The sequence below is a fragment of the Carassius auratus genome, chromosome 18 (assembly GCF_003368295.1).
Source record: "Carassius auratus strain Wakin chromosome 18, ASM336829v1, whole genome shotgun sequence".
NCBI classification, from domain to species: Eukaryota; Metazoa; Chordata; class Actinopteri; order Cypriniformes; family Cyprinidae; genus Carassius; species Carassius auratus.
In genome coordinates, this window is record NC_039260.1 from 8210546 (window position 1) to 8234548 (window position 24003).

Below are 24003 nucleotides of genomic sequence, written 5' to 3' on the forward strand. Positions count from 1 at the left end.
AATTGACATAAGCTAAAGCACTCAATATAACTATATTTTGAACGCCGATTTTTAAATGCATTTATTACAAACCTGTTTAAAATGTGTAGCACACTCTGCCTTTAAAGTGTATCTAGTTTTTTTTTTTTTTTTAAATAAGGTTAGTAATAAAACTTTTTTTTATGTATGTAAAATATAAAAAGAAAAGAAAAGACATTATTTAAAAATAAATATGACTAAATCAAACAAATTAAAGAGTGTAAAAAAGGCCTGTAGAATAGCAAAATAAATGTAATTAAAAAATAAAAATAAATCATTTTATCAAATAAGCAGTGTATAGATTAGAAGAAACCCGAGTTATAAATGACTATCCTGATGTTTACATTTATGGTTTATGTACAGTATGATAAGGTACTTTATCTAGAAAGTATCATGTAGAGAAAAAAAAAGACTATTTTTTTCAGTGGAACACGAGTAATTTCAAAGAAAAAGCGACAGTCACGTTTACCTTCTATGTTATTTTGCAGTAACTTCCCAGTACCTCCCCTAATTCTAGACCAATGCCTCTTGAGCTTGAGCTTGCAACCTTGCAGATCAAATCTTGTGTTGAGGGCAATAACCGCTATGCCACAACAGCTAGTCAAACAAATTAAATTAAAAAAAATTATAAATAAAAAAAACAACGAAATCAACTACTAAATAAGTATCACTGGATACAACTTTTAACTTCTAAGCTTTAACCTTCAAGCATTCCTGGTAGCTTTGTTCAATAAATCCAACACAAGACATGAATTACTAACTTACCTGTGAAGAATCTGAGCCTCTGTGACACTCTCTGTATAAGCACACACTTTATCGCTGGGTACATGAACCACTTTGACAGAAGAATTTACTGTGGTGGCAAATTAAATTATCCATATGGGAATGACTAAGAATAATAATAATTAAAAAAATAATTCTTTGATATTTTGATTTTGATTTGATATGTACGGTTCACTTTACCTGTAAATGTAAGATTTTAGAACTCTTTAATCTAACAAACATGTCAGTACAGACCACAGAAATACAGAGATCAAATTCTAAACTAATTATGATTATTTATACAAAGAATGGTCTCCTCAGTCTGCCGTACAGTGATTCCACTTTGTACACATTAAACAGCTGCTCTGTTTTTTTAAGGGGGTAAAGTGTAGAATCAGGTTAAAGGCCAGTGTTTTGTAACTGAGCATGTGGGATTGATCAGTTTTGTAAGCTCTTCGTTACAGCTTGAGTTTGTATCAGTCTTTAACGAAAGAACTATGATAAAAGAAGTTTTGCTCTGCCTGTGCTTGACCCTGGCACCTGTTTGGACAGCCCCTGTACAGACAGGTATGTCTTATATCGCTTTTTAAATAAAATTGAACCTTATACAGTGAAGTAGTATTTTACTTAATTATCTATTTTACAATTTTTTGAAGGAGTATTGTTATTTGACAGGAACATAAAATAATAATATGTATTCAATGATGGGTGTTAATGTCAGATTGGTTTGTATTTATACAGACACTGGGCCGGTGGTTGTTCTGAAGCATGGCAGTGTCCGTGGACAATATATGAAAGTTAAAGGCTCGGAAAAGGTGGTGGAGCAGTATTTGGGTATTCCTTTTGCCCAGCCACCTGTTGGCCCCCTCCGTCTGGCTGCACCTGGTCCTGTACAGGGATGGGAAGGCATAAGAAATGCCACCCAGCACCCATCCATGTGAGTATGGCAATATAAAAAAAAAAAATAACTGTGATTTATGAAATATATTTGTACTAAATTCCTTATTTACCTCTAAATTACTATATTCCACTTACTTATACAGTATAGATACACAGTAAAAATTGACCTGTGAAATTTATGGTAAAAATAATTATATATTTAAATGTGGTAGCAACATTTAATAATATATGCGACTGGAATTAACTACACTTTTCATTAACTGATGCAATGTTAATATTAGATCTAAAGAAATCAAATCTGTTTTGTACCTGTATAATTTTACTGATAACCACCATAATAATACAGGTCATAAAAGCCGTTCTGCATGCTGAGGTGTATACTAATATACAGTCAAATGTGCATACAATGTCATACACACAAACACGTCTATTTTGTATACTGTTCATTTTCACTTCCAAAGTATGTACATTTAACAGCATTTTATTTTTTTCTTTGGTGTAATGTACCGCTATAGATCTATCACAGTTTTTCACTGTGCATGATAGAGGAATTTGCCATACGTACCATAGATATACAACATTTTTTACAGTGTACCTTCTCTCGCTGTATTCTAGATGCCTTCAAAACCCAGATATTCTGCATATATTAGCAAAATCAATGGCGTTGGATTTCACACCAACAGGAGTCTCAGAGGACTGTTTGTATCTGAATGTTTACACTCCTTCTCAAAGATCAGAATCAGATAAACTTCCAGTGAGTACTGAATAACGGCTTCTCTCATCTAAACCAGAGGACAGTGCTTTGACTTACGAATTCAAAGTAGAACTTATTCTATTATGCTTTATTGACAATTTCCCCAACCCCTCTAACAAAAGAAATTTATGCAAACCAACAGGTAATGGTCTGGATTCACGGGGGTGCTCTGGTAAATGGGGGCGCTTGCACATTTGATGGATCCTCGTTGGCAGCCTATGAGAACATTGTTGTGGTTATCATTCAGTACCGACTTGGAATATTAGGATACTTCAGGTATATATTTATGGTAGAGAAAGTGGGCACAACTCATGCAGTCTGTCCCTTGAGAATGACATCAGATTTCTTTTGTGCTGCTTCTGCAGTGGGTTATAATAACATATGCTTCTGGTTTCAGCACAGGAGATAAGAATTCTCAAGGTAACTGGGGTTTCCTAGACCAGATTGCTGCGCTAAAGTGGGTGCAGCAAAACATTGAGGGTTTTGGAGGAGACCCCCAGTCTGTCACTATAGCTGGGCAGTCTGCTGGAGGAGCCAGCGCCTCTTTTCTGGTCAGTAAATGTTTTTTAAAGCACCATTATCTTTCTTTTCTGATCTCATACTTTTCTGATGAGTCTTTAAAAAACATAAGTTCTGAGTAAATTCCTTGTGGTCCCTTCGGGCTTCCCCTGGAAATATGATAATCAGTGAATAGCTGAAAGACAAGTTGTTAAAACAACATAAGATCTTATCCATTAATAGATTCTCTATACAATACAGTGCTAGGATCAAGTGTGTTCTAAAGATATATACTTATGTTCTTCTAGACATTGTCGCCCATGACCAAGGGGCTGTTTCAGCGGGCCATCTTTCAGAGTGGAGTAGCAACTATGATGGGCTACACTGTCAAAGATCTTCCGAGGCTTAACAAGGTATTTAGCCCAAATACAACATTAAATGTGTACTACTCAATAGTTTATTATAGGGAACCTTTAGTATTAGGTCAGATGCCAATAATTTTAGAGTCTTGTTAAGTTTAGTTCAGTTCACTTTAGTTTGTCTTTATTTCATTTCCTGCAGGCAGTTTGGTTTTAGCATTTAGACACATAAACAAGACATTGAAAAAGCACCAAAGCATATAGGCTAATGCATAAACCCTTAACTGTTTAATTTAAAGGGGCGACAAACTGCCTCTGTTTTTTATTTTGTACTGTTCTCTGAGGTCCAATGTTATCAAGATTTTTTAAATCAAAAAAACATGATTTAAAAGCAATAGGCTATTTTCTGTCCTGTTTTTGACCCCCCTCATCAGAACGCTCTGTTTGAAAGTAGCAGACCAGAAGTAAACGCCCACTGCCATGATGATTGGTTAAAAACTTGAGTGTTTAATGGTCTCTGTTGTGATTTAGGTTAAAAATGCACAAATATTCATATCAAACAATTTGTTTATCAGAAAAAGCAATAGTGATCACGTAACAAAATACACTTGTGTGGTGCGTCATTACTATAGGATCCAATATAGTTGGCACAGCATCGTCTGTTAGTTTCAATCTTTCTGAAACTCCCACGTCAATTTGTTTGTAAAGGAATCCCTGGTAAAAGGAAGTTCTTAATTTTACTGAAGCAGTCTGAAACTTCATTAAAAGTTAAGTTCATCCACTCTTTCCGAATGTTGGGATCAGAAGGAAAGCAATGCAAATACTATTTCCTTCCACAGCTGGGCACTGCACAGCATCTTGTCTGAGTCATCTTTTATTGTTTTATTTCTGCGTAAACCTACACGTCTGCCTCCCTCGTAAACACTACATGAGGCAATCGGTGGGCGGGGCTAAAGAGGGAGCCATGAAGAAGCAGGTGTTGATCTTCTTCTGTGTAGGCGGTGCTTATCCAAACGATTACTTCACAGAGTAGAACATTTCAAAAGTTGTTGTTTTGGCAGACTCCCTTCAATATAATCTGTTTTTTAGACTAATGAGAAAGTTTTGAGTTCTGAAACGTACAGGATGTTTTTATAGTACAATGACTTATTTGTGAAAAGATCAAGGGAAGTTTTGTTTCTCAGGTAATGACCCCTTTAATGTCCTCCCAAAAAGTTAAATCTGAATTTAAAAGCTTTACAAAAAAGCACTTCAGCTCAGCCTGATTCGAAAATGCATATTGACAATACCTAATGTAAGATAATTACTGTCGGTGTTTAGAAAAGGCGATTGTCTGTGATCTGTTTGACCAGGTGGTAGCAAATGTCACTGAATGTGACTTCAGCTCTAATGAAGTGCTGACCAAATGCATAAAAGAACTTACTGAGGAGCAAATCATCCATGCAACTAAAAAGGTAGGAGCAGAGATGCACTAGAGTTTAAGAGATGCTTTTCAATAGTTAATGAAAAATAAATGCAATTTTAAGATCTACTGGTGATAAATCTACTCTATAAATATACACATTGAAAAGAGAATGAAACAATTTCTTAGACCAAATGACTTCCTTAGAAACACCTTTTCCCTGGAGCAACGGTTGATGGGGAGTTTCTTAAAGCTCAACCAGAGGAGTTACTAAAGAGCAAAGATTTTCATAAAGTTCCAATTCTTGTTGGAACAACAAACGATGAATTTGGATGGATGCTCTCTCAGGTAAGTATCGGACATTTTTGTATGGAATGGTGAAATTAAACAAAAGGTCTATGAACCTTTATGACTATTTTTTAAATAGTAATGCATGTGCTATTTTTTTATTTTTATTTCAGGCCTTAGTCTCAGAAGACGTGTTAAAAAGGATGGACAGAGAAACAGTGAAACAACTGATGGACAATTTTACCAAAAATGAAGTAAAACTCAACTTCTCTTCTTTCTTTCCAGATCATTTGTAGTGATTTAGAGACTAAAACAGAGATCAAATGCAAATGGATTTTCTTGAATTAACGCATTCTGGCTAATTTGTTAGTATTTGTCGCCCTCTAGTGAACAAAGTACTAAATAGCATTTAGGAGACTCGGTAGAATTGGTGTAATCCTTCATTCTGTCATCGTAGACGCCAGGAGTCAATGAAATCATAGCAGAAAAATACCTAAAACATGCTCAAACTCAAGAGGACATTCGCAACGCATTTACTGAGATGGTGGGGGATATTTTTTTGGTGATTCCCTCCATTACAGTTGCATCTTACCACAGAGGTTGGTTGTGATAATATTTCACCATCAATGATCTGTTTTTGTTGGTTTTCTTTGTTATTTTCCATTATCTTAACTTCACAGATGCTGGCGTGCCTGTGTATATGTATGAGTTCCAGCACCCGCCAAGTATATTTAAAGTTTTCAGACCCAGCTTTGTGAAAGCTGACCATGGTGATGAACTTGGATTTGTGTTTGGGGCATGCTTTTGGGATGGCCATATCAAAGGGGGTATGCAGATCTAAGAACTTGTTTGTCCTGGCAAATTATTATGATACTGCACATTTATACTGATATATTTATTGTGGCTGGGTTTTGAAACTGCAAATGATCTAAACAAAGTGAAAATGTTAATGATGAAGCGGTGATGTTGTTATGAATATTAACTCTTTATCATCCACAGGAACAGTCACTGAGGAGGAAAACCAACTATGCAGAACCACCATGGGATACTGGGCGAACTTCATTCGCACTGGGTAAGTGGTACACCAGTTAATGCTGATCCTTCATGCCTTAAATAATTATTTCATTTCCACAGATCACCAAATGGTCCCGGTCTGGTGCACTGGCCTGTGTACGACAAGACGAATAAATACATGAACCTAGATTTGCAGCAAAATGCAGGACAGGATCTAAAGATGGACAAGCTGCTCTTTTTCACTGAAGAATTACCTAAAAAGATTGCAGCACTCCACAAAGCCTAGTTATTTCACCAACAAACATGATGCATCTACTTTAAATAAAATCTAATTTGCATATGTGTAAATTATTATTTTGTCTCCATGCAGTGAAATTGTTCCTATGAAACCTTTTGCAGACTTTTCTATTGTTCTCAAATCCAGCCAAAATCTGATCTTTATTTGTTTGTATTTTATAGCGAAATATAGTAACAAAAATAATTTCCAATTTCTTTATTAAAGAGAATATATATTTCTATTTACACATCAAATAGTATTTTCAATAAATAATACATCATTTTGTTGTAAATAAATAATAAATCTTTCCAATCGAATGATTTTGTATTTCAGTACAGACTGAGTTTCAGATTTTTTAATTATAATATATTTCTATACTATATTATGTACTATTTATTACTTTTTTATGCATTATTAATGTAAATAATTATAATAGGCCTACATATGTTTTTAAAACATAACAGAAATAATAAATAAAGAATAGGCCTATATTAATATTTATTATATTTATGCTTTATAAATTTTACTTCATAGTTTGATGCAATAATACAAATGAAAACGAATACGAAGATGATCGCAACTGTCAGCATCAAAAGTGTGCAGTCACGTGTCATCTGGGCCTCGTCACTGGATTCCCCATCCGCCACTGTTCATGTTGCGCATGCGCATTGCGCACACTTTTGACTAGTTCAGAAGCAGCCTGTACATCTCTCACGTGCTGGGAAGACGAAGCTCCTGCTGGAACATCTAGGGTAAGTGTCATCTGACAACACTTTATCAGGCGATTTGACGTTAACAGTCAGAACATAAGTGCTGTCATGTCAATCATGCATCTTACATGAAGCGCGAATGAACCTGGCGTGCCAATAAAAACTATCATTATTGATATTCATTAACTTTACGCCTAAGTTAAATATATGCGCGAGCTGTTGCATAAATGCAGTAAGCGACGGAATGAACGATACTCACGTACTTCCAACATTTTCCGCATGAAAGTGTGCCATATGATTGCACAGTATTGTTTACAATAAGAAAGTGTTAAGGGAGGTTCAATTTTGCAAGTGTAAACTGATCTGAGTGCTGATGTGAAGAAAGTATGAACGATTAGAACTTTGGACCAGTATGACTGTAGGGTCTCTGATGGATGCTGTGAATTGTCTTTTGATAAGTTGGTATTTTAACAGGTGCTATTTTAAGACAGGTAAAATAAAAGGTGTGGAGCATGAGTGAGATGTTCTCAATAGAGTAATCCATGTTATTACCTGCAGCTATGTGGAGTCTAGTTTCTTCACAGTTTCTTAAGATTTCTATTTCTGCTTACTGTCTGGGACTGCTTTTCAGGTATGTCACCTGATTCCTCACACAGTATTTAAATGTGTTTTCAAAAAAAAAAAAAAAAAAAAAGTCTGACTGGATCAGTGCTTGATTTATACTTAGATATATCTACAAGCCATTGTAGAAAAAAATATATTTTAGGGCATGTATTATATGGTACAATATAAAATAAATTTTCCCAATTCTAGCTTATGCTAGCCAATGGCATGCTTATGATCTAAATACCTGTATATTTACAGTGTTATTTTTGTGTACTGTAATTATTATTACTATTATTATTATTATTAAATTAGGCTTCCTTTTTTCCATTTTTATATTTTAATTTTAGTTTTTGTCATTTTGAAATTACTATTTAGGTTTATTTTGCATTTCAGTTTGTTTTATTTGTTTCAGTTTTAGTTTCATTTGTTTGTAATTTTAAGGCAACATTTCTAACATTTTTGGTTTTGTGTCAAGCTTTTCATCTAATGTTTATATTAGTGCTGTCAAACGATTTATTGCATCCAAAATAAAAGTTTTTGTTTACATAATATATACAGTATGTTTGTGTGTGTGTGTGTGTGTGTGTGTGTGTGTACTGTGTGAATATAAATACACACACATGCATGTATATATTTCAGAAAAATATGTAATATTTGTGAATTAAATATATCTATTTATGACAAAATAACCTTTATTTTATAATCTTTAGAATAATCTTTATTTTATCTCAACTTTATTTTAATTAAAAGTTTTTAATAGTGGTTTTAGTTCATCACAATAACTTTGTCATTTGTAGCCTAATCATGATATGCTTAAACATAATATGCTATGATATTTATTGTTAATTAGATGCTAGCATTTGTTTCCTTATTATTTTAATATCACAACCCAATAATGACAAGCCATTGTGGTTTGCATTTTGGTTGCTGAGTTCTATTAAACAGTACGTTAGTCAGATAAACCTGGCATCAAGGCTTGACTGCAGGCCTCTTAAACATGGCTACATATTTTTAAACTCTAGTGGCTGGAGATAAGAGTGCTCTTGTTTCCAGCCAAGCAGAGGATCATTTTTCTTGTCCTATCCAAGTAGGCCATTGATGAAAAGCTCAGTGTTAGAAGCAATTCTCAGTCTGCGTGTTCTGTGCAGGGTCTCAGGAAAAGAGTCATTTTATGTGACTTTTATTGAATCTGATGCTCTCTGGTTAGAAGCATTGATCCATTTAGGCTTTGTTTATGTGTCTGATTGTGCGGCATCAGTCAGCGAGCAGCTGTGCGTTAGATCGTACAGGATGGCAGTCTTAAGTTCACAGCGTCTGATAACATGACGGATACGAGTGAGGTTGCCCTTGAGGAAACAGAAGGACATGTTGTGTAATGATGCAAATGAAACAGCCTCAAATTAACCTCTCTGTGGCCTTACTTTCACATTAGAGAGTCAGACTCTCTCACACTATTAATACAGAAACTTTTCACACCCAATATAGATTTCTGCAAGCTCTTGCATGATTTTTAAATCTTTTTTTTTGTCTGGTAACATATCACTATCGTGCATGCCATGGTTAATAATTATTTAGTTCCCTGTAACACAGACCCTCAGTTTTACTTCTTGTTTCTCTACCAGCATGTAATCTGAATCAGGCTTTGCATTTTGCTTGTAATGCATAAACAAGTGGTTCTCAAAGGGTCCGTTACAGGTCACTTCTGATAGAAGAGATAGAAGGAAAAAAAACAATGCCCATATAATGGGATTAATAAAGGGAGAAGAAAAAGCTTCCTAGATTTTTTGTTGTCAAATTGTTTTGTATATTATTATTATTATTATTATTATTATTATTAATTTTATTTCAGTGTTTGCGTTCATGAATATTTTTGTATGTGTTTTTTTGTGTGATACAAGTTTTAGTAGTGTTGGGTCGCCACATCCGATGTTACATCTGGACCTTGACTCAAAAGTAATTAAAAGCCACTGTTCTAGCTTACCAGTTTTCTAGTTTTTTGACTGATTTGACCTTGCACACAAGCCAACCCAATATCTCCCTCCCTGAGACATTCATCACACATGTAATTATCTTTTTCTCTGCTCTGCTGACTCTGATATCACTGCACCACTTTGGTAACCCTAACCCATGCAGTCTCTTAAACCAGTGGAGCAGCCCATCTGTGTCCCGTCACTTTGACAGCAGATCCTCTATTGCTGGGCCTGAGGCTCACGAATCATGATGAAGGGGCATTTTGTTGCATGGATGGATGGAGTAGAAAGAGAGGGCAGTGCTTCAGTGCAGGGTAGCAGGAATATTGCAGCATGTGTGCATTTACCCTCTTGGATTTATAAAGCGCAAGAAAACACGCTTTCCCAGAGAGACAGTCGTGTTTAGGAGTTTAGTATTGGTCTTAAAGCTCACCCTAACATACAGCTGTTTTTTTCCGCTTTGTGCTTCTCAAAGATAAGTGTGAAAAGAGGCGGCTGAAATTCACACTCTCTGACTCTGGTCACTGTATATATGTGTGTGTGTGTGTGTGGGTGTGTATGCCAGCCAAGTCACGCTCCTCCAGCTCTGCATTATGTAACCGTCCTCTCGGTCCTAATGCATTTCTCAGAGTTTTATTAAAAGCCTAAGGGGGTAGTTTCTGGATTTTTTTTAATGATTCGGGTATGAATGATTGGTTTTCTGCATTTATAATTTAAATATTTTTTTCATTCAGTTTGATTTACAGAAATTGCTGCTCTAGTCTTTCAAGGTTACTAGTTATCACTTATAGATCATTTTCACCAATAGCCCAAAAAAAAATTTATAATAATATTTTCCATCCAGTTCCTAATAGGTCAAATGAATCCCGAAATTCTAAATTTCAATACAAAATAAAAGAAAAATCCCCTAATTTCATTTTGAAATAAGTTATACTAAGACAAGACCATAAAGTAATTTGCGAATAGCAGGTAAAAGTGATAATTCTGTCATCATTTACTAATCTTAATGTTGTTCCAGACCCGTTTTACTTTCATCTGCTGAACACAAAAGAAGATATTTTGAAGAATGTAGGCAACCAAACTGTTTACTTCCATAGTATTGTTTCAGAAATTAATATAGAGTAAGTTTGGAACAAAATGAGGGTGAGTAAATGACAGAATTTTCTTTTTTGGGGGAACTGGCCCTTTAAAACTCTGATCCAACAAAACCACTAGCGACAGTTGGGGCAAAGTGAACTAGCCTTTCATTTGAGAAGGAAGCATGTGTTATTCGTCTTTAGAATTGTATGAGGAGCAGATGGCATTTTCACACAGGCAAGATTAAGTACTTGAGCATATTATACTGTATCCATGATGTCAAATCAATAAGCATTACCATATTTGATATCTAGAGGTCTGAGAGTGAAAGACACTAACTGCATTACACAGATGACATCACTGAGTGCTTCATAGTAACACATGCTTTTGCACTGAGATTCTGTGCAATGGAGTTCATAATGCAACATCATATTAACCGGCTCTGACAGACTCTGTTTTGCTTCATGCTGTTGTCAGTCTGTATAAACACAGCTGCAAGGAAGTTTACCACGAAAGAAGACATTAAAGTACTCAACCGTAATGTTACACTTCATGAAAATGTTTTGAATGCTTGATGTTGTATGTTTATTATCATTTATTATCATACCATTTATTATGATTAATAAAATAGTTGTATATGTATTATAATATAATTATATATATAATACATAAAAAATATTATATACTGCCATTCAAAAGTTTGTGGTCAGTAAGGTTTAATATTTGTCCTTTATTTAGCATTTTTTGCAGGATGCATTTATGATATCAAGCATTTCTATTTCAATGATAAAATGGAAATAAATTCTGTTCTTCTGAACTTTCTAGTTATCAAAGAATCTTGGGGGGGGGGGGGGGGGTCCACAAAAATAATAATGGGAACAACAATAACTATAAGAAATGTGTTCTTAGCACCATATGTATATTCGAATATTAATATGGGTGCTAAAATTCAGCTGTGTATCACAGAAATAGATATTAGAAGTAGATACTAAAATCTTTCATTTATTTTAAGTGGTTTTATTACATTACAGAATTATTGTTTTTGCTGTATCCTTCACTAAATAAATGCAATACGTTTAACCACATTTTAAAATTGTTATTTTTTTAGGTTCAGCTGCTGCGACAAAATTGTGGAGCTACAAACAGCGGTTCACACTCAGTTTTTTTTTTTAGCTGACATCATCATACCTTACGCAGTGACCGGATTACCCCCATAACAAAGTATGGAGGGGGCCGTGGTGAACAACCTCATAGACTTTGACTTGCCTCCAGAAGGAACAGCTCCCTCTGTTCTCGGACCTCCTAGTGGGGTGGGATTTTTCTCATCTGAGCCTCTCGTCCCTGAGCCTACGAGCGACTCCACGATGGAGCCCCTTCTACCAGAGCCCCCACACACTTCCCACAGAGAAGAAGATAGTGATGCCACCGAATCTGCCGACAGCTACAACGAGGACACAGAATCCCCATCGCACCCGCCGAGCACGCGACGGTCCTCATCCTGCTCCAGTCACAGTGCTGAGGACGCAGAGGAGACGGAGATAAGAGCCTTCATGCAAACCTACGTGACAAAGCTCTTCCATGAAAGGTGATTTGCTCCACAAACTACACCTTAAAGGAATGCATCAACCATGAATACAAAAAGAGATGTTTCATAGAATGTTCCTGCTGCTCTATCTCACGACTAGGGTGAATATGAGACTGTAAAAATAACTTGTGTGCTGTTCCAAGTCTTCTGAAGCCATATGATAATTTAGTTTGAGGAACAAAGCAAATGTAAGTTTTTATCTTTTGACAATTTCCGCCATAGCTCACAAATCTCATTCACAAAATCAGACACAGTGCTACTGATAAGATGCACTTAAATTACAGTCTGTTCCTTAGTCAAAGCTATTGAATAGCATAAGAAGCATTAGAATGTAGTGTATGAGTCATATAGACTGCTATTATGGGACTTTTTTGTCCCTGCTGGAGCTTGACAACCCTTTGGTACTGTGTACTTTTGGGGTATTTAAATATACTTTTGGACGTAAAAGTTTTGAAACGAGTAAACGATGACAGAATTTTCATTTTTTTAGATGAACTGTTCTTTTGAATGAGGAAGAAACTTCACACAGAATTATAGTCACATGTCAACTGATGTGTATGTTTGCATTTGTTCCTGTTGTTTGAAGTGCTCTCTCACTCTCCCTATCCCTTTCTCTTTGTCTTTCTCTTCCTGCTACAACCCCTGGTTCCTTTAATTCTCTTTTCCTCGCTCAGGGAGGACTTTGATCAAGAGGAGAAGGCTCGCTTTGGAGAGCTGTGCACTGGAGAGAACGGCAAAGGCAGGGAGTGGTTTGCCAAATATGTTTGTGCACAGGTATGAAAGCAGCAATCATGAAAACACAATCACTGCATCGCTCTATTCCAATTTCAAAACATTTGATTTTGAATTGTCTGAGTTATTATGGGGATGGTCATTTTGGGTGATGGTTTAAACCGTTTTCACACATTTTGCACATTTTGAGGTGTGTAAACCGTGTCACTATCATTAATTACAACTAGTACTGTTAAAAATTATTTTTGATATTGAAATAAAATATAAATATTGAGGTGAGAAAACGTAAAAAACTAACTTACAACATAAGTGAAAATAAGAACGATTGCATTTGTTGATTGTGTTTGTTGAATCACTAAGTTGGAGTACTCAAGTGGCTATAACTGAAATAAAAAATGTAAACTACAAACCTAAAAAAATTACAAAAGTACTTAAAATACTTAAATTAAAATGAAAATTAAAACTGTACAAATATAAGCTAATTCTACATATTAATAAATACTTTAATATCATATAAGTAACATTAAAAGATCACTGTGTGAGAATGGTCATATACATATCTTCACACCATACGTGTGAAAAGCAGCAGTAAAGCATTTTTCATTTACTAAATATAGCAAGAAATGTTGCAAAATGCACTGCAAACGTATTTAGCAACAGTTTTTGCAACATGGGATTTTATGAAGCAACACAAAATAATTCAGCGAACTACACACCCATTGTTTGGAAAATGTGTTGAAAATTTTTGAGTACTTGGCAGTCAGAATTACCAAAATCTTTGCCAATATTAAAAAATAGAATAATAATATTTAATAACAATAATAATTTAACAATACTGTTAAATGTAATCTTTAGGAAGTTTTAAAAATGATTATGCATTTTTCAAACGGTACATTATAATGCTGAGATGTTTTTAAAATCATGTGTTTGTGTGTGTGTGTGTTTGTGTGTGTGTGTGTGTGTGTGTGTTTTAATTTTTCATTTATTTAATCTAGATTTGATCTCCATTTCTTGGTTGTCTGCTATAACATGAAAATAAATATTGTTCACTGTTATCCTAAAATGCATCACTATATTCATCACGCACAGTCTGTTTAGACTAAATGTACCATTTGCATTCTCAAGTCTTTTTCAAAGATAAGAGAACTCATGCAATAGAATGTGCATAAACAAACACAGTTGTGATGATAACCATGTCTTGTGTTTGCAGCGCTGCCACTCCAAATGTGTGAGTGAACAGACGTTCTACAGGCTGGTGCAGTCCTTCGCTGTTGTTTTATTTGAGTAAGTACATTAGTGATAATATCTCAGATATCTTGGAAGCCAAACCAAACTGTTAAGAGCTAGGTTTTTCTGTAGAGCTCTTGGCAAGTCGTTGTGTGGCAGGTGTGTGACTCACATGTGACTAATATTTGATTGATTGACAGATGTCACCAGGTGGATGATTATGGCCCAGCCAAACACCTCATGACCATGTGCTTCACATATTACTACATGGGTAAGAGAGTTCACCGTTAATATTGAGCAAACATACTGTAAAGTTGTGCAGAATGTTAGAATCTGATAAAGAAACGGCCAGACCTCCTCTCACTTCCTGTTACAGCCTATGACTCAGATATTACTGGCACTGCCTCTTATTGTTTTGGTCAAATTTAACTGTGCTTTTTTAAATGTGTTTTCAATGGAGGTTGGTTTATATGACCTGCTATAAAAACTAGTAACGTTTGAAAAGATGCATATATATACACAACAGTTCATAAGTTAAAATTATTATTAAACAAGGATACATTTAGTAATTGTTCAAAGGTGAAAGTAAAAACATATAGTATTACTAAAAATGTATATTTAAATAGATTCCGTTCTTTTAAAGAAAATTCAGCTTTGCCATCACAGAAATAAATTGCACTTTAAAAATTATACTTAAACTGAGAAGAGTACCTTAAATAGTAAAAAATTTTCACTGTTTTTGTTCAAGTAATTGCAGCCTTGATTAGCATATATGACTTCTTCCAAAAATATTTTAAAATCTCACACACTGCAAATTTTGAACGGTAGTGTGATTAACGGAATAAATTCAACAAAATAAATTTCAGTAACAGTTTAGTATAGGGACCAATTCTCACTATTAACTAGTTGTTTATTAGCATGCCAATTTTTCTTATTGAATAGTATACAAAGATGCATTATGTATCATGTTTTGCATCACTGCTAATGATTTGGAACCGTTTTGTTGTCATGGTAAGAATCGTTTTGGAGTCAAATCATAACTCTATAAATATAATCTAATTGTAAAGTGCCCACTCCTAATACACAACGTTTGTAACTGCCTAGTATGCCTTTTTAATTAAATTCATTAGAATGAATATATGTGTGTGTGTGACAGGTAAGTTGCAGCTATCTCCCACAGAGCTGCTAGAGAGGCCCAGCGGGGGGGTCAACTCGTACCTGCGCAGTGGAAAGGTTTGGCTTTCTGGGAAAAAAGAAACTGCAGAGCGACTGCTCAAAAACACCTCCGCTAAGACTGATGTTAAAGGATTCTTTGGGGGTCTGGAGAGCAAATTGAGAGGGCCCTTGGGCCAAAAGAATGAGTGGGTGATTTTCTGTCATCGTTGTTATTCACTCTTTTAATTAGTGATGCTTCTGCTGCTCACAAACTCATTTGTTCTCATTCTGTCCTCCTCAGAGACACAGACAAACCTGCTGAGCAGAAAACCAGAACTCCAGGTAGTTCACGATGTACCACCGCTGTGTTTTTAATCAGGTCGTTTCTCAACTGTAATAATCTCTTGTCTTGTCCTTACTAGTCTTTAGATGTCTCACGTAGGGCTTTCTCTATGTATATTGGCGATGTGAGTTGGTGGTTATGAATTTGGGTTGGTTACCCAAACCATTCATTAGCTTCCACCACTGTGCTGTTGAGCAAGCCCCACAGAGACGTGTAGGTGTTTGAGTTATTAACTGTGCTTATCTCTGTCTGTGTACCCTGTAGTTTCCCCGCCTCTCTCCCCAGATAGAAAAGAAGAGGAGAAAATCTACCTGTACACACATCTAAAACAGCAGCCTATTTGGTAGGTTGTCAGAAATCTTTTTTCCCTATATAATTATTCAAATGTACAGTTTAAGAAGTTGTTTATGAAAAATATCCTTTCATATATCAGCATTTTAATGAAACATTCATGTTATTTACATTTTTTATGGACCACATTTGTGGGGTCCTCTCAGTGTCTCAAGTTGTTTTAATTTAATTAATTAATTGCATGCCGGATTAAAAAATATATATGTTTTAATAATTTTATATATATATATATATATATATATATATATATATGTAATTATTTTTTTTATTATTAAGTTATATTTTCTACAACAAATAATACCATACTATTTAAATTTAAAATCTTTAAAATGATCCTAATTTATTAAAATGCAATATATTTTAAAATGTAATTTATTTCAGCAGCCAAGCCTTCAGTGTCACATGATCCTTCAGAAATCATTCTAATATGCTGATCAGAAAACTGATAAGAAACTTTCTTTTTGCAATCAGTGATGAAAAGAGTTGTAATAGTGTTATGGAAACATTGGTTTTTGTGGGAGTATTCATTAAAATATTTTACACTATATAAACTATACGTATATCACTATTTTTTGCATTACATTAATGTTGTCAGATTACTACAGTAAGTATTTTTTTGTAAACAAAACCAAATCTCTTTGCAATAAAACAAACTGAAGCAAGAAAGGAGGACGGTGGGTTTAATCCACAATCATCTACTTGTCTGTTGACATTTTGAAAGCAGTTTTAATATTGTTCAGGCACTATGTCCGATCATTCTCCACATATAGATGCTGATATTACTTTGGTTGCATCTGTTTCTCTTTGTCTTCTTTAAAAGGCACACTTTGAGATTTTGGAACGCAGCGTTTTTCGATGCCGTCCACTGCGAGAGAAATAAAAGATCCCCCACCACGAGGTGAGAGATTGCAGGGTTTTTCACCGTAGACTCTGTAATTCTTCTGACTCTTAATAGAGTGCTTCTTTTCTCTTTCTCCTGATGTATCGTGCTATTAAACAAAACAGACTTCGCACGGCACCTAATGCACATGTTAGATTGCGTGTTTGTTTAGACTGCGTGTTTGTTTGTGTGTCTGTTCAAGCCAGAGGGAGAGATTGAGAGTTTACTTTGTGTTTGATAGATTGTTAGTGATGTTGAAATAAACTAGCCAGAAGTTTCAGCGGAGGTGCGTGACTGTGTTCCCGGTGCATATGACAGTCTGACGGTGTATTTGCAGTCTGGAGCAGTCCTGCAGCCTTTCTGTGCTCTTATGGTTACTCTTCCACACTGCTCATCATCCTATCTTTCCTTTCTTTCTCTCTGTGGCTCTTTCTCTCTTTCTTTCTCTGCATGTGACTTTAACCCTTTATCTCCCATTGCCACGCTGCCTCACGCAGGCGGACGGCTGAGGAGGAGAAAGATGAAAGGTCTGTCCTTCATTCCGTCTGCTGCCCTGGACATTGAAAGATAGAGACAGGAAAGGCAAAGAAAAGGAGGATTAAAATGGAGAGGGGAAAGATAGATGGGTTAGAATGAACTGAGAGTTAAAGAGTGAAATGAAGTGGAGGGAATTTGGGAAAATGTCTCTTATACTCACTAAGGCAGCATTTATTTGATAAAAAAAAACTGTAAAAACAGTAATTTGTGAATTATTATTATTATTACAATTTAATATAACTTTTTTTTCTGTGGTAAAATGTAATGCATTCCTGTGATGGTAAAAAAAAATATATTCTTAATTCTTATTATCAGTGAAAATGGTTTTACTGCTTGAAATTTGTGTGAAGACCGCAATATTTTATTTTCAGGATTCTTTGATAAATATAAAAAAAAGTTCAGAAGTATGCTTATATATTTATATAAGTATATATTAAAAATTTATTTTATTTATTTATTTATTTTTGTAAGTTTTTACAGCAACTTTTGTTCTTTGTTGCTTTTTTGAATAAAACTATTAATTAGTTTTTTTTTTTATAGCTCCACTCTAAAATATTTAACTGTCTAGAAATGTGAATGCTATAATTTTTAATGCAATTCACTGACTGGAAAATTCTTGGGTCAAAAAAAAGTGTGAACCCCAGTGAAACCCTCTATTTAATATATTTCAGCACAGGATCCAGTCAGGAAGTTGTGTAATGTTCTGATAACATTTTCATCAGCATTCAAAGGAAACTAGGTCCTCCAAAAAAAAAAAAAAAACACTGACTCATGTTTGTCACATTTGCCTTAGGTATAATGCTTTGTCTTTTTAATCATTGTCTACATTGCACAACTTTAACTTTGTTTAAATTGTTGACCTTAAAAACAGATTAAATATTTATTAATACTAAAATACTAATAATTGTGCTATAAAAGTGAGTAGCATATCTATTCTGATAGCAGGGAAAACATTAATAAATAAAAACAACCATACACTCATGAAGGTAGTATAGTAAAATAAATAGGCTTATTAATTTAAAACGGAAAGGGAACATGCCTTTGTTGTTGATTTCAAAAGCCTTGCATCCAATCAAACACAGTATTTTGGCATGGTGTATCAAATTCATCTGGCCAACATGAACAGGTTGCATGACATGCCCTCATTATTGACAACCATAATATTAATATATTTCAATGTTTAACCGAGGACATTTTTGTTTACCTTTGTACGATAAACAATTTTGAGAACTGTTTTGGGATCGGTGTAAAAAAAAAAATGTTCTGGAACCAGTTGGGAACCATTGATCCACATTATACAAAATGAGAAGAGGGAAGTGAGATCACAGTATACACTCTTTGACTTTTCCTGTATTGTCAGAATGTATTGTATCCAAGTGCTTTTTGATTGCTATGTCAACTCCTAATCAGCGTGAACTATTAGAGGCAGCAGGTATAACAATTACTAATGCCCTTACTTGCCATTATGGGTTCTTTCAAATCCCCAGCTGTAAGTATTAAACTTTGACTTGTAATTCTGTTTGTGCCACACTGTTTGTGCTACAGACATAAAGGATTAATCAAATCAACAAATCTCTTCTAGAAGAGACTTTTATTATCACTTTGCTAAGTGTTCAGATAATTTTGACCTGGTAGGCTAAAAACTAACATAAAAATGCAATGGAACAGAATAGAGTTGTGTAATCGTGTAAGACGGGCAAAAAAAATTCCAGTAAGATTTTATTAAATTTTTTAGAAAAGGAAAATTTTGCACATGGAAAACTGCATTAATTTATTGCCTGAGCATTTTTTCCTGTTTAGTGAGCTGAAATATGCCATGGTTCCGTGTTGCTCCGATGCTTTTTTTTTTTTTTTTGTCCCGTTTTTGATTTAATTCATTGTGGATCATGGCTACAGCTGACTGCTCACTAAAGCCTATTCTAAAATGTTTGTTGGCTTTTGCATGAGCACCAATGAATGGCTAACATACATTTGTAAAAACATTGGTCTTTTGTATGATGTTTTTTTTTTTTTTTTTTACACTTTTTAACTCTCTAACCTATTTATTGTGATGTTTTTAAAATGTTTCTGAGTGAACTTTAACATTTTAAAAGATATTGTGTTGATGATCTCGGATGGTCTCTCATGCTTGATGAGAGAAATATCAGTGACCTCTGACCTTGACCCCCTTGTTTTTGATCCTTCAGAGAAAAGTGGTGTCATATGACCCAGGAAGAGAAAGATGATAGCTCCAGATTTAATAAGAACATCACTTTTGGTCAGCTGGGGTAAGCTGCATGGCATTAGTCTAATTTTACACAATATTGACACAATAATAAACAATGTTCATTGCATATTTTCGGGGCATTGTTTAGTATGCTCATATGCTTATAAATAATTGCTTCTGTTTATCCAGAACATTCACCCATAACATGGTGGCTTTTGGATTGAGCAAGAAACTCTGCAATGACTTCCTGAAGAAACAGGCAGTTATTGGAAATCTGAATGAAGGTACTGTCACTTTCCAGCTTTCGGTTTCAAATTTGCAAAAAAAATAAAATAATTACATTTATAGGTGTGTGACATTTAATTATGGTACCATTCCAAAAAAAAAAAAAGTTATTGTTACAAATACATTCAAAACAGTTTCTAGTGTGAGATATTCACTAAATATTTTTTATTAGTATCAATCAATATTTTAGTGGAAACTGATGCATTTTGATGAATAAAAAGAACAGAATTAACTGATACAGAAATCTTTTGTTATTTACAAATGTCTTTACTGTCACTTTTGTTCAGTTAAATACATCACTACTAAGTAAAAGTATTCTTTCAAAAAAATACAAAATAAATAAACAATAGAGAATGTGTAAATATAATTCACACTTTTTATTATCCTTTTTTTTTCCAGAGCAATACAAGCTGCTATGTGACCACATTGAGCAGATGGCTGAAGAGTGAATATCCAAAACCATCAAAACTCTACCATTCACATCAGCATATCCATTCAAACACTGATGATCAGTATTCCACAAAGAACTATAGCACTAAAAGTGTCTTTTGAGCAAATACAATGACAAATAACGGTCAAAAAATATACAGTCTAACAATATCAGTATTTTATTAAATCAGTATCAACAAAATCAATATATTAGTCAATATTTCTAAGTCCATCTGCTCCCCAGAAGTCTCTACTGGTCTGTTCTTGTTATATGTTCCCATTTATTGCACTTTTCTGATTTTGTGTTCTTCCTGTATGGATAAATTGAGTATTAATTGTGTTGGTGGGGTCATCAAAATATATTGAGACTGGAACTATGTCTATTCCCCGGTTTAAAGTGCCTTTAGTCATTTATGTGAGATGTGATCTTCCCATTTTAGTGCCAACAAACCTGCGTCAGCATGCTGCCATGATTCTCTGGGGTAGTACTCATAAGTTTGTGCACCCTGCCAGTAGATGTGTTCGTGTTGTATGGATAATGCTTGCGGTTGGATTCAAGGCTGTTAAAGAAAAGTATAATGCTGCCACTGTTTCGTTGTTGTACAGTGTTGTCTTTAGCGCATGGTATGCATGCACATTGTTTATCATCTATTTACACTGTTGTGCAATTACATTTCAAGCCAGTAGAGAGCAATCATAACCCTCTGCTTCGACTGTAGATCGGTGGAGGTGGATGTCAACCACTGAGTGGGGACTTCAAGAGCTTGTATTGAATCACATGTCCTCCATCTGAGGAAAATGTAAAGTTAATATATTTGGTTTGTAAATACAGATTATTTTGTTCACAGAATACTGAGGAATTGGATGCCAAAGATGGGCTGGTTTCAACGGGTCGTCAGATTGTTAGGAATTAATTTATTCAATGTCTGAATGTGTCCTTGTACGTGAGCGTATGGTTGTATCAGGAAAGTGCTGGATTCAGTATGGTCTTTGCATCTCAGATGATGTTGTTAATATTGTGCTGTCTGTGTACATTTATGTTCATAGTAAGCTCAGTGGTCTGCATTGTATTTTCCTAAGTGCCCTATTGGAACGTACCTGGAAACCAACAAGAGAGGTGTTGACCTGTCTCTAATGTATGAAGTGATTATTATTAATATATATTAAAAAAATATATACAAACATAATTCTCTTTTCCTGTTACTTGCATTATTATATTATAAGTCCTCATTCTACAATCAACTATGGAGTTTGAAACAGGAAAAACCTGTCTCTTATGGTCACCAAGGCTGTGTTTATTTGATTAAAAATGCAGTAATGTGGTGAACATATTATTACAATTTTAAAGAACTGTTTTCTATTTTAATTTATTTAAAAATGTAATTAATTCCTGAACGCGAAGCTGAATTTTCCAGCACCATTAGACTACTCCCGTCTTCAGTGTCACACGATCCTTCAGAAATCATTCTAATATGCTGATTTGGTGCTCAAGAAAAAAAATTTATTATTAGAAATGTTGAAAACTGTTGAGAAAACATTACGAGATTATTATAGGATGGCGCTCTGTGCTTGATAATGTGTTGCTGAATATGTCTGAGCAGATTCAGCTCAATGTGGGAGTGTTTAAGGCTCTCCAGTGAAGAAAGCTGCCAAAAGACTGCCACGGCTGGCTGTGTGTGTAAATAAACAGCAGTCACACTGGCCTGCACTGATTGGACACACCGTAATGAGCTGTGAAAGGCCAAGCACTGGTGTCACACAATGAGAGCTCTACTACTGCTAATTAATCCCAGACCTCATCAAACTATGGACACACTCTCCTTATCTCCAACAGTTAGTGATTGATCACATCCTTCTACACTCTCTTTCTTTCTCTTGGTCTTTTCTGATTTTTTCATTTTTCACTTCTTCTCTCTCTTATACTGTCTATGGGTAATTTAATTCATTTAAATGAATGGAAATAAATGATGGAAAAAAAAAATATACAAGCTGAGAGGATGTGATAATTTATATTTCAAAAGTTTGATGTGAAGGCCTCACATAATAAGGAGAAATATTATAATATGAATATCAAAATATTCATTACCCGTGACATTTTTCTTGCAAAAATGGTTTTGTGCCAACCATGTCAAATCTAAGGAAAATGGCACACGAATGGCTCTGTTTCCTGACAGTAAGTCCTATGTTTATCCATAATATCTCTGTCTTCCCGCTTTCAAACACAGAATCTCATAAACGGACATATACATCCTCTCATGTGTTCGTAAAGAGTTTCTCTGTTTGAACCCCTATGCTGTTTACTCTGTCAGTGTGTCGGTGTGATGTTTGGCTGGCCGGCTACAGAGAGTTTGATATAGTCGGTCAGTTGGAGGGGACTTCTGAGGCCAGTGCACTTTCCAAGCCCTCTTTGGGAGGCTAAACTAGAGTCAAGTTTCTCCCCGTAGGTTAAGTGTGAACAAGACAGCCGGGTGGTCTGTAACAGGGGCCACAAGCACACACTAATGGGTCTTGGAAGCTTTCATAGACACGTACACACACAACTGTAAAGGTATGTGTAGACATGCATAGACACTTTCATTCAGACGACATTTGGCCGGCACATCTGGCTCTTAGAACTTGAAGCGATTGTTTTCAGGATGCCTTCTGTTGCTCAAAAAGTTTCCTCATTATAAGAAGTGTGTGAAACACATGTAGGTCTTCATGATAATCCCACTAGCAGACAGTATGGCAGATTTAATGTCTTTTGTCTGCAAGGTCTGCTTTCTTAGTTACACAGTGACCCATGATACATGATATAAATACAACATAAAATCCTCATTCCTTAATATTATAAGTATTTCAAGTAAGTTGAAGCATTAAATCTCATTTAGTTTATCACATCTCTTTTATAATCGATGTATTTAAAAAGTGGTTAATACATTTTTTATGTATTAGATCTTTAATTGTTGTGGGTTTCCTTATACTATGTTAAAAAAATGTATAATTGTGATATTTAATTTGATTATCGTGCTTTTATTCTGTTTTAATGCAATTCACCAAAATGCACGCTAAAAAATGAGTTAATAGTAACCATTGCAACAAAATTATGACTTTACAAAAACAGAAATACACAAATCTGTATTTAACATTTTTATATTTTCTGGTTGTATTTCATATTTCCATTTTTACAAACTGATTATAGGCCTACTATATACAGCGATACAACTTTGAACTTTCAGATTATTTTTTTTATGTTTGTGCTAGAAAAATTATTCTTACTATCTAAGCCTACTATATAGACTTATTTTGCATTTTATACTCATTCTCAGAACAAATGGTGTGTTTTCTGCTAAATGTAATATAGTAAGTGTAGTTGTTTATTTTTTTTTCATATCGGGGTGTACCTTCACCTTGTGATATAATTTAGATGTGTGTGTGGAAATGACAACTTTGTGACAACTTTCCGCAACAATTAAAATGGTCTTCAAAAAAATCTCGCTTTTCACTAAAATTGTTATTAAATAACATGAATTTCAGAATTCCGACAGATCCAGATTGTTCGAATCATGTCAACTCACCAAATAAATAAAAATGTGGATATAAAATATTAGTCAGGGTTTAAATTATTTAACAGTCTTACCTGTACCATCTCTTATTTT

The 24003-nt window shown here is 34.7% G+C and overlaps 2 protein-coding genes across 3 annotated transcripts; both read left to right on the plus strand.

Moving 5' to 3' along the window:
- Positions 1-1198: 1198 nt before the first annotated feature.
- ces3 (carboxylesterase 3) lies at positions 1199-6346 on the plus strand. Its single transcript, XM_026287394.1, has 13 exons — positions 1199-1347; positions 1522-1717; positions 2296-2434; positions 2577-2710; positions 2832-2985; positions 3241-3345; positions 4644-4745; positions 4901-5041; positions 5155-5235; positions 5439-5580; positions 5662-5808; positions 5981-6053; positions 6116-6346. The coding sequence occupies exons 1-13, from the start codon at positions 1278-1280 to the stop codon at positions 6279-6281; spliced, it is 1650 nt and encodes a 549-aa protein (XP_026143179.1). The 5' UTR covers positions 1199-1277; the 3' UTR covers positions 6282-6346.
- Positions 6347-6966: 620 nt separating this feature from the next.
- kiaa0513 (KIAA0513 ortholog) lies at positions 6967-20511 on the plus strand. 2 transcript variants are annotated; one of them, XM_026287395.1, is made up of 13 exons: positions 6967-7024; positions 11744-12220; positions 12895-12994; positions 14163-14236; positions 14380-14450; positions 15336-15540; positions 15636-15676; positions 15942-16020; positions 16849-16926; positions 17406-17435; positions 19632-19712; positions 19841-19935; positions 20336-20511. In XM_026287395.1, exons 2-13 carry the CDS (start codon positions 11859-11861, stop codon positions 20383-20385), a joined length of 1266 nt encoding a protein of 421 aa, XP_026143180.1. In that variant the 5' UTR covers positions 6967-7024; positions 11744-11858; the 3' UTR covers positions 20386-20511. The 2 variants fall into 2 exon arrangements, with proteins under 2 accessions (XP_026143180.1, XP_026143181.1); XM_026287396.1 differs by lacking the exon at positions 17406-17435.
- The last annotated feature ends 3492 nt before the right edge of the window (positions 20512-24003 follow it).